The following is a 19,810-nucleotide window of genomic DNA, read 5'->3' on the forward strand; positions in this document are numbered from 1 at the left end:
TCGCCTCAGCTTGCTGGGAACCTCCACGGATGTGGTACTAAATAAAGTAGCTGTCAGCAGGTACCAGGGACTTTCTTTAGCCGGTGTGTAAGATCAATTGTTTTTCGTTTTCTTCTGATTCTTTCCTGAAGTCAGATTTACAAATATGGTGCCAGTGTGGTTTGACTTTATGAATTTGGCTTCTTTCTGCAAATTCTGCACTGTATGAAATACAAATAGGTAAAACAACTATAATATATGGTATTTTATTTCAATTAAGAAATTGACAAGCACTCTTCAATCAACATATTCAAACATTTTTGCCATCTGTTCAAACTCACATGATGGCTCCTTAAAATAAATACTTTTAAGAGGAAATAATACAGACAGAATATGTGAGGCTCAAACCACAAGTACAAAGAAATTATCCAAATGTCCAAAGAGGCAAAAGGGTCTGAAAATTCCCATAGTCAACCCCGACTCTCCAACGAAAAGTGTTTGTATAAAACAGCTAAGTATTTTAAAAAATACAGAATCTTACAAAAAAGTTTTATCTTCTCACTTCTTTAAATCACTGTAAAATATCAGCTGGTATTATGACAAGAAATAAGGAATTTTTCATGTAGAATAATAAAAAGAAAGAATGTGCTTCTGCATTTTTACATTAGTATTCACATATGCCATGACTCATGAGTGTACTGTATCATCAGAGTCCTCCACCCCTCTGATGGTGCTATGATGGGGGCAGGTGTATCACACATTCCTCCAACATCTCCTCGTCGCAACATTGTGTGCCGAGCTGAAGATAGACACCAGTGGCCATGGTAACAACAAAAGGTGTAGTCAGCCCCAAGACACCCACATATTTGCAGAGACCATGTCATTAACCATCTTTTCAAAGAGTTCACCAGCCATGCCCAGGCTATGTAAAACAGTTCACTTCACAGCCAAGTGTTCATTGTCTTTATAGGTTATATTACCGGCAGCGTTCACATTTTCTGTATATAAAAAAAACCTACAAAAAAAACCCTACTTTTTGACAATTTGTCAACTTTCAAACGGTCCAAAAAAAAAAAGACACTAAATAGCCATCAACGGGAGAGGATTTCAAGAATACAGGTTACAGTACAAAAATGGTCCAGGTGGTAGCACATGAAGCATGCATTTGTTTATGTTGCCCTGCTCACCCCTAAAACTCTCATGCGAAGACATACTGTATAAAAAGGCCACATGGCTTTTCCTTCACTATTAAATGCACGTGTACTCCGACAACTGGCCTCTTTGTCTGCTCTGCTCATCTGAAGACCGACGAAAGGTGCTTCCCCCCCAACAGTGGACTTCACAATAGAGTGCTGCAGGAATGAGTCCTAAAACCCAAAATGAATTTCCATTTTTGCACTTCCAGTTCCCTCATCTGGAAGTCAATGGGTTCTTTAAAAAAGGCAGTTGCTAACAAGTGGCTGACTGAGACTACAAACGTCATCACACCGAACACGAGAAATCAGTTGGAAGCATTTAGGCTAAAAAATCATAACTATGGTGTTCATGTACAAAATGTGTAAGTATCATAAACGTTCATTTGTTTTTATTTAAAAAAAATGTCGAGGGAACGAGGGCGATGCTAACTTTTCCGGTCGGCCTTCAATCCCTGCAACACTCTATAGACACAAAGCCTCGTAGGGTCCTTATGAAGCGTGTGTTTGGTACACTGGCATGCTCCTGAAGCTAGTTACGACTGGGTCGTACTACTGACAAACACAAGTTACAGACGGTTCCTGTGATGGGAGTGGTTAACTACAAGAGACAGATTCAGAGCTTCGATGTTATTGGGTAAAAAAACTAAACAAAAAACAGCCTTGGTTGAGCTTGACAGTTGCATTTTTTGTGCCCAAAAATGTTAGGATTTTCTCAGCAGTAGGAGAGGCATGTTTAATTTTAGTTAAAAGGTATATTTGACATTTTGGGAAATACGTTTATTCCCTTTTTTGCTGTGTTAGATAAAAAGATTTATACCACTGTCATATCTTTCCGTAGTAGCCAGTTAGCTTAGCCTAGCACAAAGATGAGAAACAGGAGGAAACAACTAGCCTGGCCCTGTCCAAAGATAAAGGACAGAGGATTAAACAATATAAAACAATATATTAAGTGGTTAATTGGTGAGTTTTACAGGTGCTAGGTGCAGACCACAACAACTGTGATTAGTCTGCTTGGTAGCATAACATCCATGTCTCTCAGTGGATGGACAAGCACAGGAAATTCACCCGCCTTCTGCCTCAATCGGTTCAATGGTAGTACACACATAAAACCATTCCACCTTAAAAGTTGCCAGTAGCTCCCGGGAGAAGCCTTTGAGCGGCACAGTGAATGAAATAATTTTTTCTCAGTGTATAGCTAGCTAACTGTTAACTAATGAAGATGACAAGGCAGCAAAACATCCTTTCATTTTATAGTTATATTTTTGTAAACTTGCCATCGTAGGAACAGCAGTTAAATAACCTTCGAAATGAGCCACAATTTGCCATAGGGGCTCTCCGGTACTTAAACAAATAGCATTACACCCCAGCATACAGCTATAAATCAGCTTTAGGGACCACTAATTAATACATTATATCTCACACAGTTTTAATCCGTACAAAAGAAAAAGGCGGTTAAAAATTACAATTTGCCATTTTACTGAGGGCTATTTCTTGGAAGCAGTTGCTAGGCAACCATTGAGACTCCAGGTAGTTTGCAGTCTTTATGCTAACCTAAGCTAACCGAAAGCTGGCTGTAGCCTTATATTGAATGTGCAGATATGAGAGTGGTATTGATTCATTCAACTCAACCAAAATGTAACACTTTTCCTTTAAAACAGGAAATTACCAAGATTGGAGATGCAAGTTTCTCACTTGAAAACATCGATTTGATGTTTGTGTGTACACAAACCTCACAAGTCTCTGACCAAGGGCTCTGTGTTTGTTAACGGATCAGTGGGAGTATACTGTATGAGCATGGAAACAAAAGGCAGTTGGGCTCCAGCATGAGTCTGCTGAGCTCCCTCTTCTTTAGATCACCCCAACGGGACGTCTCTGGCCAGCTTCTAACTTTCTCTCTACTCTAAGTGCAGAGGCTTAGCGAAGCCCTTCACCCCTTTTTTCAAATATCTTTTCCATAATCTTTAACATCTGTACTGTGGAAATAACAACAAAAATATAACTTAAGATAAAATCTCTAGGCACTGTTTGATTTCCAAGGCTTTTTGTTGTAGACTGTGATAAAAGGACAGCAAACAAAAAAATGATAAAGGAAACACCAGAGAGTGATGGTTCTGCAGACCAAACACTTTCTCCTCTGTGATATATCAAGGTCCTCCGAGTCAGCTCACACAGCCAAACAGACTCGCTTCAAGCTCTGTGGTGAGAGGCTGCAAGGGCAGAAAGTTTCTAAAGGGTAAGTGTGTAGAAGTTTTCAAGGTTTAAGTGTCACTTCCAGTCTTTAACCTATCTTTCTCCTTTATGAAAAGCAAACAAAGGTTGTATTTTAAGCCATAATCTTCTGTGGAATCTCTATAGAAGCCTTGATGAAGATGCAGTTGTCTCGGATGTAGTTCCTCTTCTTAATCTCCTCGTGAGAGATAAACTTGGGGTAGCCGAAGCCCAGGGTGCTCTCGTCCAGCGAGTTGCGGCTGCTGCAGGGCTTTTGGAAGTTCTTCCAGTTGGGGTCAGGGTTGAAGGTCTCCGTGATGTGCTGGGGTTTGGAAAGAGACGGGTCGCTCTGGTCCATGATGGAGAAAGTCACCTTGTAGGAGAAGGGCCACTCCAGCAGGCTGTCGTACTCTCCGGGCAACACGCGGATGTAGACGGAGAGGTGGGAGCCCTCGCCACTGCCGTTACCGTTCAGGAAGGCCGACACCTGCAGCTTGTAGCCGTAGCGGTGAGTGTAGAAGGGTGGGCTGAAGAACTCGTGGTTGCTTCGGAGCTTGGCCTCCTGCAGTTTGCGGGAGTAGTCGCTGAGCTTCCAGATGAGAACACCGTCGTGACTGACAGACAGCTCCTCCATCTCTCTCCGCAGCTCCAGGATCTCCTGCCGCTGACGCCCCACCAGGTTACACATCATAGTCAGGTGAGACTTAGTGGTGTCTTCCAGGTGGCGACCGATAGCCAGTTTGGGGCACTGCCAGAGAGAAAGCAAAGAGATGAATCATTTAAAAGCTGCTTCACAGTTAGTAAGTGAGGAGCTGCGTAAAAGCATACAGAGGTTACACATACACAGCTGTATAAAGTAACACAAAGCTACTATCTGGATCTGTTGATTTCACAACATACGTGGAGCAACTACATTACCCAATTTTGTGTTAAACGGTTTTTCTACGGCCATTTATACTTCTTGTATGTATATGTAGTTTAGCTGCCCACAAACTAAAATAATAAAATCTTATTTTCACCATGAGTTAATCAAACAATAAAGCATGATTTGCATTTGAACCCCACCTTCAAAAAACTGGGTCTAAAAAACTTAACATTAATGGTCCGGGTGGACATGATTAGTGGAAATATAACGAGGGGTTTTAATAACAGGAAACTACAATTAAGAATTGCATTGAGCTGTATTTGCATGACTTTTCTTTAAAATCTGGAAGTTTGTATATAATAGGAGGACGTCCAGATGAATGTTGAGTTGGGTTGAAGTGTCTCTCTTGGCCATTTTGCATGCATTTTTGAGACAGTTCCTAACTTCAGTTCCTAAACTACTACTACCCCTACGTTGCACACAGTGCCAGGCTTCAATATTAGATCATGAGATAAAAATAACATCTATGCAACATCAGTTTCATCTTCCACTGCATTGATCAACCTTAGTGTTTAGTCAATAGCCTTTATGTTTGCATTTGGGCACAATGGGAAGTCATGCTGCTTTGTGTGTAGCAGTGTGTGTGTGTGTGTGTGTGTTTTGTTATGATGTGATGCGTTTTCAGATTTGACTGAATTATGACTTGAAGAAGTGGTGTCATGTTTGCGGCAAATTGGGATGGAAACAATATAAATATTACTGCAAAAATGTGGATGCTGTTGGTATCCGTTCAGTTCACAGCAAATTATCTAAATAATGTATTTGTTTGCATCCATTTACATCCACAGATGAACTTCTATTGATGTGTCTGCCATACACTGAACAAGATAAAGATGTGGATGCTCGAATTATTACATTTAATGGTCACTCTGCAGTTGTGGAGACATATTTTTGCTTTCCATCTGTAAATGTTATACATCAAGTTTTAAAGATGCTTTGTAATTCCTAAGCGGGGCGGGTATGACGCTCATCTGCTGCTCTTCCTCGAGTGTGTCCACATTTTCTCAAATTGATGTCAGTTTCAAAAATAGACAGAAAGGCACAGTATATAGAAGTATTGCTCTCATTAAAATAGACCCTACAGGCACAGTACTGTATGTTCCAAAAGAGAAAAAGAATTACTTTGGACACAGTAAGCAAACCATTTCAAGAAAAAAAATCATGAAAAAATGCATGTAAACAACTAGAGATGTTCCTAAAACGCTGGTATCGGTATTGGGAAGTACTGGAGTTTATGCACTTATCCGATACCACCTAATAAAGCCCTAAAGAAAATCTACGTTAAAGTAGTATTTATGTTCTTTTTCCGTTATAACTGACTGTCAAACTGGAGAATAATAAAATGTTCTGTGGCATTCATTGTTTGTGTTTGTTTATGTCTTACAAAGAGTTTAACCTGAGCCAGACTGACAACAGAGATAGAAATCATATCACATCCATACAGGGACAGTAGTATATAGTTAGTAAACATAATAAAATTTAATGACACACTGGTATCGGATCAGTGGTCGGTATCGGCCGATATGCAAGTTCAGGTATCGGAATCGGTATCGGGAAGCAAAATGGTATCGGGCCATCTCTATAAACAACAATGACAGTAGTAGTAGTGTTAACAAAAAGAAGAAGTCATCTTTTAAAGTTAAATGATAGCGGTCAGTCTTACCCTGTGTTTGCAGCCGGCGTCTTTGAAGGGGCAGAGGACAAGCGCGCTGCCGCAGTTCTCCTTCACATGGTTAGCCAGATCCTCTCGGGCGATGTTGGGTGTGCCGCACTGGTTTGGGCACTGGACAGGAAACCGAGGGCAGTGGTACTGGTGGTTCTGCAGAGGAGTCAGGAACAGTGTTAATGTGTACACTCCTGACCGACAGCATGAGTGATAAGAACACATTCTGAACAGTGGGGTCGCAGTTTAATGGTTGCACAGAGAAAAATGTTCTTGAAAGTAAAAAAAAAGAAAAATACATGTGGTTTAAAAAAATGAGGCTGCAAATTAGACCAGAAAAGATAGAAAACAACTGATCTTGCAGCCTGAAGCCAAATAAATTATTGGGACCATGCTTCCAATAACACATGCAAATCTGGCAATTAATGTTATAAAACACTGAAACAATTAATGGACAGATAAGTAAATCAGCAGGTAATTTGATAATTGATGTGGCCGGGTTAGTTCAGTTGGTAGAGCGGGCGCACATGTATAGAGGTGTTATTCCTCAACGCAGAAGGTCCAGGGTTTGAGTCTGACCTGCGACAGTTTCCTGCATGTCTTCCCCTCTCTCTCTCTCACCTTTCATGTCTCAGCTGTCCTATCAATTAAAGATGGAAATGCCAAAAAAAAAAATCTTTAAAAAAATGTGATAATTGATTAATTGTCTTTTTTTCCCCGTGGTTATTGCTTTTCGTGCTGCTTTACTTGTTCTTAAATTACAGTAATCTGAATATCTCTAGGTTTTAGATTGTAGGGCTGTCCTCTATTAAAGAAATTATTAGATGACTAACACTCATACGATTTGGTCAACTAATAAATTAGTCGATTTAAAACAACAGATCTCTAAAACTGAGTTTCTCCACAAAGAATCATGCAAAAACACCACTTTAAATCTTGTGCAGAAGTCTCTTGAAAATAAATCATTCAGCATGAAAAAGCATAAAGAATGACTAATCGACCAAATACATCTCAGTAGACCAGTGTTGTAGTCGAGACCACCTAAACCGAAACCAAGTCATCACCAAGACCAGTGTGTATCGAGACCGAGACAAGACCAAGACCAGATTTGTGTTAGAAAGCCAGAGCTTCTTCTCCTGTCTCTGGCATTCACTTTCTTGGGTGTGCTTGTAAAGGGGGCAGGGAGAGGGGTAAACAGTAACACATTTCAAATTAGATTCAGATTTGAAGTTATTGGTTGCATTAAAGTGGCTATATTATGCTCATTTCAGATTCATAATTGTATTTTGAGGTTGTACCAGAGTAGGTTTACTTGTTTTAATTTTCAAAAAACACCATATTTTTGTTGTACTGCACATTGCTGCAGCTCCTCTTTTCACCCTGTGTTCAGGTCTCTGTTTTAGCTACAGAGTGAGACATCACACTTCTATCCCATCTTTGTTGGGAGGCGCACATGTGCCGTAGCTAGCTAAGATCACATCAGATAGCTGTTGCAGGGACATGTAAGTAGTTCTTTTGTAGATTATGGTGAACTAGTGTGTGTTGTAGCAGTGTTTTGCCATTCAGAACGAGCTAGCATGCTACGGTTAGCCCCTTCGTTTCGGCTAGTGACATAGGAAGCCCTGCAGATTTTGAACAGCTCCCCCGGAGACTGAAGGCAGGACACATTCAGAAACCATAACTCACTCAGAACAGCATTTTTTTTTCCAAGTTTATGTGTGTGGAAGCACCAGAGACACAAAACAACACCCCAGTGAGTACTCGAGTACTGCAACGCTGCAGTAGACGAAGACCAAATGGACCAATTAGTCGACTAATAGAGAAAATAATCACAACATTACTAGCCATTATTTTCATTATATTTTCATCTTATTTCAACCAAATAATCATTAAAGGTCCCATGACATGGTGCTCTTTGGATGCTTTTACCTAGAGATTGGCATGGTTTTATGTCGGTTAGCCTAATAGCTAGTTTGATTTACATTGAGAGATGATTTTATTGAAAGTGCCCCATCTCTAGTTATGGTGAAGGGTATGTGATGATGTGGGGGGGCTATTTTAATTCCAAAGGCCAAGTGAACTTCATCAGGATGCATAGTATCCTGGATCCATGAAATAACTGGCCTTTAAAAATAAAAATCTGCCTGCCTCTATGGGAATTTAAATTAGAGGTGGACTGACTTTAGTTGCCAGCGGTTTAGACATTAATGGCTGTGTGTTGAGTTATTTTGAGGGGACAGCACATTTACACTGTTATACAAGCTGGACACTTAATACTTTACATTGTAGCAAAGTGTCATTTCTTCAGTGTTGTCCCATTAAAAGATATAATGAAATATTTACTAAAATGTGAGGGGTGTACTCACTTTTGTGAGATACTGCACACACACCATCCATCCATCCATCCATCCATCTTCATCCGCTTATCCGGTGTCGGGTCGCGGGGGGAGCAGCTCCAGCAGGGGACCCCAAACTTCCCTTTCCCGAGCAACATTAACCAGCTCCGACTGGGGATCCCGGCGTTCCCAGGCCAGGTTGGAGATATAATCCCTCCACCTAGTCCTGGGTCTTCCCCGAGGCCTCCTCCCAGCTGGACGTGCCTGGAACACCTCCCTAGGGAGGCGCCCAGGGGGCATCCTTACCAGATGCCCGAACCACCTCAACTGGCTCCTTTCGACGCAAAGGAGTAGCGGCTCTACTCCGAGCTCCTCACGGATGACTGAGCTTCTCACCCTATCTCTAAGGGAGACGCCAGCCACCCTCCTGAGGAAACCCATTTCGCCGCTTGTACCCTGGATCTCGTTCTTTCGGTCATGACCCAGCCTTCATGACCATAGGTGAGGGTAGGAACGAAAACTGACCGGTAGATCGAGAGCTTTGCCTTCTGGCTCAGCTCTCTTTTCGTCCTGGCAGTGCGATAGATTGAATGCAATACCGCACCCGCTGCGCGATTCTCCGACCAATCTCCCGCTCCATTGTCCCTCACTCGCGAACACAACCCCAAGGTACTTGAACTCCTTCACTTGGGGTAAGGACTCATTCCCTACCTGGAGAAGGCATTCCATCGGTTTCCTGCTGAGAACCATGGCCTCCGATTTAGAGGTGCTGATCCTCATCCCAATCGCTTCACACTCGGTTGCGAACCGATCCAGTGAGTGCTGAAGGTCGCAGGCCGATGATGCCATCAGGACCACATCATCTGCAAAGAGCAGCGATGAGATCCCCAGCCCACCAAACTGCAACCCCTCCCCACCCGACTACGCCTCGATATCCTGTCCATAAATATTACAAACAGGATTGGTGACAAAGCGCAGCTCTGGCGGAGGCCAACCCTCACCTGAAACGAGTCCGACTTACTACCGAGAACCCGGACACAGCTCTCACTTTGGTCATACAGAGATTGGATGGCCCTGGTAGAACCCCCACCCCATACTCCCGCAGCACCTCCCACAGTATCTCCCGGGGACCCGGTCATCGCCTTCTCCAAATCCACAAAACACATGTAGACCGGTTGGGCATACTCCCAGGCTCCCTCCAGGATCCTTGCGAGTGAAGAGCTGGTCCGTTGTTCCACGACCAGGGCGGAATCCGCATTGTTCCTCCTCAACCCGAGGTTCGACTATCGGCCGAACCCTCCTTTCCAGCACCTTGGAGTAGACTTTACCAGGGAGGCTGAGAAGTGTGATACCCTGTAATTGGCACACACCCTCTGGTCCCCCTTTTTAAAAGGGAACCACCACCCCAGTCTGCCACTCCTTTGGCACCGTCCCAGACTTCCACGCAATGTTGAAGAGGCGTGTCAACCAGGACAGCCCCTCCACACCCAGAGCCTTGAGCATTTCTGGACGGATCTCATCAATCCCGGGGCTTTGCCACTGTGTAGTTGTTTGACTACATCAGTGACTTCCGCCTGGGAAATCGGCGACAATCCCCGTTATCCTCCAGCTCTGCCTCTAACATAGAGGGCGTATTAGTCGGATTCAGGAGTTCCTCAAAGTGCTCCTTCCACCGCCCTATTACCTCCTCAGTTGAGGTCAACAGTGTCCCATCCTTACTGTACACAGCTTGGATGGTTCCCCGCCCCCCTCCTGAGGTGGCGAACAGTTTTCCAGAAGCACTTTGGTGCCGACCGAAAGTCCTTCTCCATGTCTTCTCAAACTTCTCCCACACCCGCTGCTTTGCCTCTTTCACGGCAGAGGCTGCAGCCCTTCGGGCCCTTCGGTGCCCTGCAACTGCCTCCGGAGTCCTCCGGGATAACATATCCCGGAAAGACTCCTTCTTCAGTCGGACGGCTTCCCTGACCACCGGTGTCCACCACGGTGTTCGTGGGTTACCGCCCCCTTGAGGCACCTAAGACCCTAAGACCACAGCTCCTCGCCGCAGCTTCAGCAATGGAAACTTTGAACATTGTCCACTCGAGTTCAATGCCCCCAGCCTCCACAGGGATGCACGAAAAGCTCCGCCGGAGGTGTGAGTTGAAAGTCTGTCGGACAGGGGCCTCCTCCAGACGTTCCCAATTTACCCGCACTACACGTTTGGGCTTACCAGGTCTGTCCAGAGTCTTCCCCCACCCCTGACCCAACTCACCACCAGATGGTGATCGGTTGACAGCTCTGCCCCTCTCTTCACCCGAGTGTCCAAAACATACGGCCTCAGATCAGATGAAACGATTATGAAATCGATCATTGACCTTGACCTAGGGTGCTCTGGTACCAGGTACACTTATGAGCATCCCTATGTTCGAACATGGTGTTCGTTATAGACAATCCATGACTAGCACAGAAGTCCAACAACAAACAACCACTCTGGTTTAGATCAGGGAGGCCGTTCCTCCCAATCACGCCTCTCAGGTGTCTCCATCATTGCCCACGTGTGCGTTGAAGTCCCCCAGCAGAACAATGGAGTCCCCACTGGAGCCCCATGCAGGACTCCAGTCAAGGTCTCCAAGAAGGCCGAATACTCCGAACTCCTGTTTGGTGCATATGCACAAACAACAGTCAGAGTTTTCCCCCCACAACCCGCAGGCGTAGGGAGGCGACCGTCTCGTCCACCGGGGTAAACTCCAACACAGCGGTGCTCAGCCGGGGGCTTGTGAGTATCCCCACACCCGCCCGGCGCCTCACACCCTGGGCAACTCCGGAGAAGAAAAGAGTCCAACCCCTATCCAGGAGTATGGTTCCAGAACCGAGACTGTGCGTGAGGTAAGCCCCACCAGATCTAACCGGTAGCGCTCCACCTCCCGCACCAGTTCCGGCTCCTTCCCCCAGAGAGGTGACGTTCCACGTCCCAGAGCCAGCGTCTGCCGCCCGGGTCTGGTCCGTCGAGGCCCCTGACCTTCACTGCCACCCGTGTGGCATCGCACCCGACCCCAACGGTTCCTCCCACAGGTGGTGGGCCCATGGGCTGGAGAGATGGGAGCCACGTAGCTTGTTCGGGCTGTGCCCGGCCGGGCTCCGTGGCAAACCCGCCACCAGGCGCTCGCCCGGCGAGCCCGCCGTCTGGGCCTGGCTCCAGACGGGGGCCCCGGGCTTCCTCCGGGCAGGGTCACTCCATCTCTACCTTGCTTCTTCATTTTAATTCCAAAGGCCAAGTGAACTTCATCAGGATGCATAGTATCCTGGATCCATGAAATAACTGGCCTTTAAAAATAAAAATCTGCCTGCCTCTATGGGAATTTAAATTAGAGGTGGACTGACTTTAGTTGCCAGCGGTTTAGACATTAATGGCTGTGTGTTGAGTTATTTTGAGGGGACAGCACATTTACACTGTTATACAAGCTGTACACTTAATACTTTACATTGTAGCAAAGTGTCATTTCTTCGGTGTTGTCCCATTAAAAGATATAATGAAATATTTACTAAAATGTGAGGGGTGTACTCACTTTTGTGAGATACTGCACACACACACATATATATATATATATATATATATATATATATATATATATATATATATATATATATATATATATATATATATATATATATATATATATATATATATATATATATATATATATATATATATATTATATATATATATATATATATATATACACACGATATATAATATCCTAGGTATAGGTATAAAACACACATCATGAACGCATTGTAAAATACTTTGTGTCCAAGATTGGGTTATTACATCTCGTCACCAAAATGTGTGGGAAGGGAGAAGGTTCACTGTCTGCTCAGCCTCTGGCCAGATGTGCACAGAGCCAGGTGCTTCTAAACAGCAGGTTACACTAACATCCAGCTGCCCCAGGACAGAGACACCATGAACGGCAGCATCCTACAGCCACATCCTGCTCCGCCGGGTCTGGAAACCCTCTACGAGCCACATGCAGGACGGATGACAGGTACAATGATACTGACAGACTCGATCATGCCAAACAAAATAATTTCACTAATAAAACAGAATTAGAGCAGGGATTTTAAACTGACCTGGATTGTGTCAAACACAAACTCCTTGCCGCAGTACTTGCAGGGCTGTGTGCGTTTGGGACACTCGGCTAGGCCGTGTTGGGACAGCAGACGCCGCATCATCCTCGCCCCACACTTGTTCTCACAGTACACACTCTCCTGGGGACACACACCCTGGTGGTTCTGGAATAGAGAGGAAACGTGATTACAGTTTAGAGCTGCTTTATAAAATCAACACATGTAATACTGTAGATACAGTGGGTGTTACGGTTTACTCAAATGCAGCTTAGAAACTGCAGTTTTCATAGCTCAAAACTGAATTTTAATAAACAAAGTATATTCGCTTCACTTATTCAGAAAATATACTCATCAATCCAGACAATCTGTGACAAAGGAAATGCTAATAATTATATTTATTGTTGTTAAAAAAATTACTGTGATATTGATTTTGGAAGTTAGTGTTGTACTATGCTGCAGTTTTTAAGGAATGGCACTTTAGGAAGTTTTCTTAATTAATTAATTTTCACTAAAATTAGAAGATGTTTTTTGTAGAAGACATATTAAAATGTGCTATACTGAGCAAAGTACTTACAAGAGTATCATTTATTATTTTACTTAGTATTTTAACTCAAGTACCAAGCTAAAACAAATTAATTGACCAGTACAGGAAATTAATATATTAATCATTATTCCAATCATGTTTTTCTTGCAACAACATCAACCACACAGTGTCTCCAATGTGAGGATTTGCATGTGGGCTAGAGTAAACAGAGGAGGGGAGGAAATGACAGAGGCGTTGGTGAGGAGACGCTGAGGAACTTCAGGCCGCTCAGCAAAACACATTGAGCATGAAAGACCCAGTCAAAGCTTCTCTCCTTCTGCCAACACGCCTGCATTACTCTCTCCTGCTGCTTTTCACAAAGACGCCTTTCATATAGGCATGGAAATTATGTGGTGTCACTCCGGTTTGTTTACGTCAAGCTCCCGCTGAGTTGGAACAGGGAAAGAATGAAACCAAAAACAGGTTTGGAGTCGGTGTTTACCTCGTAGGCTTCACCGGTGAACTCGCTGCCACAAAACTCGCACTTGACCTTGCGCTTGGGGCAGTCGTGCTGCAGGTGGTCGGGCAAATCGCGACGCGTCAGCTTGACGGAGCAGCGGTTGGGGCAGGGTATCACATTGAAGGCGCAGGTGGAAAAGTGGCCCTGAGGGAGACACAACAACACACACACACACACACACACACACACACACACACACACACACACACACACACACGTTAGGAAATACACAAGTCAGAGTGCTTTATATGTTTTTAGTAGAGATGGAGGGGAAACAAATGAGAGGATATTGAAGCTTCTCACCTGCAGCTGCTTCATCTGGCCAGTCCAGCGGCAGCCCTCCTCACTGTGGATACAGCGGATGGGCAGCGCCAGGATCTGTTGCTCCAGCTCTGGGTCCGGGTAGATCTGAAGAACACAAGCAGGACGAGGTCAGAGAGGCAATGGCAGGAGCTATGCTGGAAGGCTGTAATATACCACTTTCATACAGCAAATGTGTGTTTAACATGTGTCTTAATTGGCATTTAACCAATAAACCATGTAAAACCCCATTGGATTAGCTAAAAAAAAATAGCATACTTATGAAGCTGAAAACAAGGCTTATACTCTTAGGGCATAAAAAGCTGACATTTTGGAGTAAGACATGACAGCGGTGCAGTATTTGACCATACATAATATTGGATAACAGGGTAATTTAGGTTGTCAGCATTCACAGACTAATTGTTAAATAGTTTAGCATCATCTGTGTCAATCGGAATTCAGAAATCAACGTATTTGCTGCAGTTCATTACTCATATCACTTATAATTTTACCTGGCTAGTTAACATTTAACCACTTCTAAAACCAACTAAACAAACTAAATACACTGTTTAAGTAAGTCAGCTTTAGAGCTGCTGGTTGCCGTAATTGGCAACAGAGCCAGGCTAGCTGAGCAGAGTTGAGAGATTGGTATTGATCGGTGTCTCCCTGTAGATAGAACTTTATTTATCCGAGGGAAATCGTGCAGCAGTTGCAGTGCAAAGTAGTAAAGACTGAATGCATGTCGGTTTCTATAGCATATCATACAAGACTGAATGTCCACACACAAACACACACACACACACACACACACACACACACACACACACACACACACACGTCACTGGGCGATGGGGATAAGTCAGTTTTCTGCCCAAACACCCCAAATCTCCCCCCCCCCCCCACACTGTCCTGGGGATTTACAGCTCTGCTCTGCATCTCCATCCCCCCATGGTGTCATACAAGCACAGCACTGGTCAAACAAGAAAAGCCACTTCCTCAAAATGTCACAACAGCCCTCTAAACAAATAACAGCTCAGTAATGGCCCAACTGTGCTCATGTGCCTCTGCGCCGAAACATGGGAGCCATCGCTATCAAATAAAAAGTTCATTTAGAAAATAATTTACCATAAAAACACTTATCTCACTCATTGTTTCTAGCTACTGTGTTAGGGGATAGATGCCAAACTAAATATGTGTATTAACCTGTTCAAACTAATATATCTAACATTAAAACTGATGCTTTGACTTGCAGGCGTTTTTTTGCTGCCATAATCACATTCTTTTAGCAGAGTAAAAGTGGGGGAAAAAAACCCTCTAAAGCAAACTGAAACACTCTCTTATTGTTCCAGTCTTGGAATCTGCAGGGAGTCGGCAATAATGACCTTTTAATAACTTAGTCCCAGGCAGATCAGGGGGGTTAAGCTCTTTGGAGCTTCTACTCTGGGTTTTATTCTGTCTGCTTTAGCCATTGTTAGTCCCACACTACTACTATAGCAGCAGCAGCACAATCCTTTAATGACTGCAACCCTCTTGTTCTGTTGGAGCGAGGTTGTGTTTGTGCACGTTTTTTGAAGGACAGTGTTCAGCAAGCACTACAAAAACCCTGACAGTAGACCACCAGGACGGGGTAATTTGCAGGCGACTGGGAGCCTTGGTAAATAACAATGTCTGACAGGTGTGCCATGAGCACATCCTTCCCGTTGGGAGTCCCTGCTATTACAGGCGCCTTCATCACTCTTAGCACAGCATGCAGACCTGCACTGCTGCAGCTCCAGGTTAATGGCTCAACGGCTAATTCAGGCTAATGCTAACTAACCATATTGGAGAATTGCATACTGCAGTCTTCCTTCAAATTAATGGCAAAAGTTGCTCAGAAAGAGGGACGATCATTAACTGTTTGTTGGTTTAAATCTCTCATGCATAGTTCAGAATTAAGCCTCTATCCTATCCTATCCTATCCTATCCAGTTCAGATGAAAATTTCAGTTTACAGTTTTATTTTCTTCTGGAAGAGATTTATTTGGGGGAGGTGAAAAATGTGTGGTTCAGAAGAACTGAACGTTCTGAAATGAAATGAAATGCAACTACCTACTCTGGGTTTAAGGTATAATATGTTGCGCTTTCTTCAAAAAACTATGTATAGACCTTGCCCTCTGCCTGTATTCTCTCTTTTCTTTTCCTTTGTGTGGGACGTTTCTTGGCGATACTAAAGACTACTAAAGAGACTTTGGCCCCCACCTGGGTGTGTAGCCCCCAGCCAGTGGCTCTAGGGATGGCAATGTCTGTCAGTTGGTCCACCACTTTGGTCCAGACTAAAATATCTCAACAACTACTGGATGGATTTCCATGAATTTTGTATACATATTTATGTCCCCCTTAGAATAAATGTAATTACTTTTGGTGATCCTCTGAAATGTAACTTAAAGCATCCCTTAGTGGTGTGCGAGAATCGATCCGATACCAAGTAAAAACAGGGCCAGTATCGCCAATACCGATACGATAGCGATTTTTTTTATAATTAAGGTGGATGCATCATCAAATTGCTAAATCTGAATACATTTTCATGACCTTTAAGTGGTTTTGTGATTTTTCCTTTGGATTATTAATAAATTAAAACCCAGGACAGAATTTTTTCATATGCTTGTATAAATGTGTTGTGTAACTACTGTATCTTACGGACTTTTTACAAATTATACAGCTTGCTATGGTTTCATTTTTGGCCTGAAAATATCGCCACATGGCGCTCCTCTTCCTCTCTGCTATTCTCCTGCTCCGTCTCTGTCCTGCTTGTGTGTGTGGGCTGCTTGCTTGTTTGTTTGCGTGGCGCCGCTGAGTCACGTGACGGTACAACATCAAATCACAAGAGGGGGAGGAGGAGCAACGTGTGCCTTCTCTGCGCTGTGACACAGACTCAGACAGACAGGTCACCTCTCTGATGAAACCACAGCAGTGCATACTGGAGAGAAACTGAAACTAAAGTATCCATCTCATTACACTATTATTGATCAATATCAATACCAACGTTGCTATTGATATTATCAATATTTGGATTGCATTGTCATTGTGAGCATGTCAGCCTTTAGCTTAAAGCACCACTGTGCATGAGTAAAGCCTCAGAGAGCCGGCAGCATGACTCTGAAAAGTCTAAATAGAGTTATTGCTATCATATTTGAGAAGAAAATGATTGCGTGAATAATAGTTTGTGGTGAGAGTGTTAATCGTACCTTGGCATAGTCCAATGGCAGCTGGTCCTCCGGACACTTGAAGACGCCCTCACTGCAACAAAACAACAGAAAAGTTTTATTATTAGGATCACTCCAAAGAAAAGATGACTGCAGACAAAAACAGTTTGCACGCATCTCATGAGGCCATTCAGCCATTTTTAAAATCACATTCAGCGTTCAGTGAGATTACTAACTCTGACCCTGACTGGGAACAATCGGAGCTAAAAGGCACTTCAGCCTGCAAGAACAGCACGGCATCGCCTTTAGTTTTATTCTGTCTATTCAAACACTCTTAATATGAGACACACACTCATAGACACACACTGCACACTAAAGTCAGATATTTGAGCTTCTGGCTTCAGTGACATTGGCTCTTTCATCCTCTCCCTCTCAGAGGAAACATCTGCACAGATTTCATTACAACTGAGGACAAAACTATTGGAACCGGATTGCTTTATTTATAATACATATAGAGATGATTGATGATCCACTTCCCAGATACTCTAGAGATTCTCTCCCAGCTTAGAGCGAGTGTTCAATTTTTCCCTTGTTTTGCAGTCTAGATAACAATGAGCTAGTTTCAACAGGCTTCTGTTTTCCTGAGAATAAAGCAGTGTATAACTCGCCTTCATGCTCCAGGCTCTTCCTCAGGAAAAACAGACAATTTGCTGATTTTTGAGTGAGTAGAGTTTTTTTGTTCTTTTTCTCCTCCAGCAGTTTAACCTAAAATAAGATTTTACTACAGGCTCCAGCTCATTTGGTGGCGCCACAGAGGAACTCTTACTGGCCTGTTTTAGGGCCAGATGAGCGAGTGCCATGGCTCATTAGGATGTCCCTACCCTGATGTCATCATGAAATATTCACACTTGTAAATAATAGAGGCAGCACCCAGTAGGGGTAAGCTGCTAAACAGGATCTAAGCTTGCAGCTGCAGAGCAAAACCATCCAGACACACAAACAAGACTTAAAAAACACAGAAAAAGGCAATCGGAGGCTGATCTCTCGAGATGTCAGCGGTGCCACAACTGTCTCGAGCCCCCTGCTGTTTCTGGATCAGAGATGCTCTCATGGACTGTCTTTATTTCCATGTCTACTATTTTGAAAAAACTATTTTAAGATTCATTACTTGTCAGATTTGCTGCTTTTTTCAGGTTTATGGGACAGTAAGCTAACACCTTTGGGTTTTAGATAGTTGGTCGGACAAAACAAGATATTTAAAGATGTCAAATTTGGGATTGTGGGAATCTGCAGCTAAATAGGTTTTGTTTTTCACATGAAATCTACTGAAACGGCAGACAACAGAGATGTACAGAAATGAGTTTTTGTTCCAAAGTCACAAGCCCTGAAGCTTGAGCCGTCCTCCCGTGCAAAGAGGCCACTCAAACCCCGACCATGCCTAAATTATGTTTAAACTAATTAAGGGACAACAGTGTGCAAACAGTCAGTGTTTTGCCTCGTGCTTTAACATGGTTGGCTGCAGTGTCACCTGACCGTGGCTCCCAGAGGCACAGCGACATGTGACAGGATGGGAGTGCAAATGCATTTCACCCCGTCTACCCAGCTGCTATGAAACCAGGGGAGGGGTAGGGAGCAGAGGTTAGGCCTGAGAGGGAGGGAGGGTTGACGAAAAGGGGGGGTGGAGGAGGGAGGTTAATGCGTGACGAGACAGCAGTAATTCTCCTCCATTAGGGTCACTGTGTCAGCCGGGAGCTGGAGACCAATTAACAAGCCACAAAGGGTAAAAGAGGGTCAATCGATGGGAGGCAAGGAGAGCCCAGTCAGCATCTCATGTGTAGAGTGAAATCATTTACAGTACTCATCGCCATCACCGAGGAATCATCTGACACTGTGGAGTACAGCGAGCACCACAACCACGCAGCGAGAGGAGATAGGAAGCGACAGGCTCTCAGCTCTGGACAGGGGACAGCCAGAGGCCCCGTCCAGCTCGGGCCCCGTATCTGACACACAGAGAGGCAGACAGGCGAAAAGAGCCAAGTCACAGACTGTCAGGATAATTCCTCCCCTGGTCTCAGAGAAGCTCCCGCAGCCACACATTCATGTGTTCGGGCCCCACCGCTGAGAATACCGCTCGACTTGGTCTTGGTCGCTCGTGAGTCGAATTTGTTGCCGCTTTGTGACAGCACATTAGCAGTGAAAGGTCGGGCCATTGTGCAACGCAGCTCCAGTTCAATTACATCCATCTTCTCAGACTACTGAGGACTTTCTAGAAGAGACTAGAGAGCAGCATGACCAAAAGAACTGAATATCACAAATAGGGCTTTGTTTTTCCAAATCAATTTGATAATTAGTTTGTAATTTATTGTTGAAAATTGCTTAAAATTAAATTACAGATTGCAGACGCCAAGGATTCCAATGCCTTCTTTTGTCTGACCAATAGTCCAAAACCCAAAGATTTATCACAGTGAAAAAAACCATAAACATAAAAGCAGCAATACTCAGAGAAGCTTCATGGATCCAATGGATGTTTAGCATTTTTACCATACTAGTGGCTTTAAATTAGCAAATATTATATTATATTATACATGCTTACCTAAACTACTGAACATGATAAACACTACATCTGCTAAAACATGAGCATGCTAGTATTGTCATTGTGAGCATGTTAGCATGCTTAGCAGCATTGAGCTTGAACTACACCCTCACAGCTGCTAGCAGTTTATTTGTCTTTGGCATGTTAGACACTTAATGAAACAAATAAATAGAAATAGATTAACAGAATTATTTCCAATTAATTTTGCTTTGATTAATTTGATTGATTGATTGATTAGATTGACTAATGTTTTCGACTGTAATCGCAAATTTGACTCAAGGC

At 43.7% G+C, this 19,810-nt stretch overlaps 1 protein-coding gene across 1 annotated transcript in view; it reads right to left on the minus strand.

The window, feature by feature from the left end:
• Positions 1-229: 229 nt before the first annotated feature.
• traf4a (tnf receptor-associated factor 4a) overlaps positions 230-19,810 on the minus strand; it is a 42,588-nt gene continuing 23,007 nt past the window's right edge. Inside the window, exons 2-7 of the mRNA XM_028574550.1 lie at positions 16,978-17,029; positions 13,758-13,862; positions 13,437-13,598; positions 12,415-12,576; positions 5,972-6,127; positions 230-4,131 (exon numbers count right to left, since the gene is read on the minus strand). Of these exons, the coding sequence (XP_028430351.1) occupies positions 3,499-4,131; positions 5,972-6,127; positions 12,415-12,576; positions 13,437-13,598; positions 13,758-13,862; positions 16,978-17,029 (1,270 nt within the window). The 3' untranslated portion in view covers positions 230-3,498. The remainder of the gene's footprint in view (positions 4,132-5,971; positions 6,128-12,414; positions 12,577-13,436; positions 13,599-13,757; positions 13,863-16,977; positions 17,030-19,810) is intronic.

Source organism: Perca flavescens, chromosome 3, assembly GCF_004354835.1.
Source record: "Perca flavescens isolate YP-PL-M2 chromosome 3, PFLA_1.0, whole genome shotgun sequence".
NCBI classification, from domain to species: domain Eukaryota; kingdom Metazoa; phylum Chordata; class Actinopteri; order Perciformes; family Percidae; genus Perca; species Perca flavescens.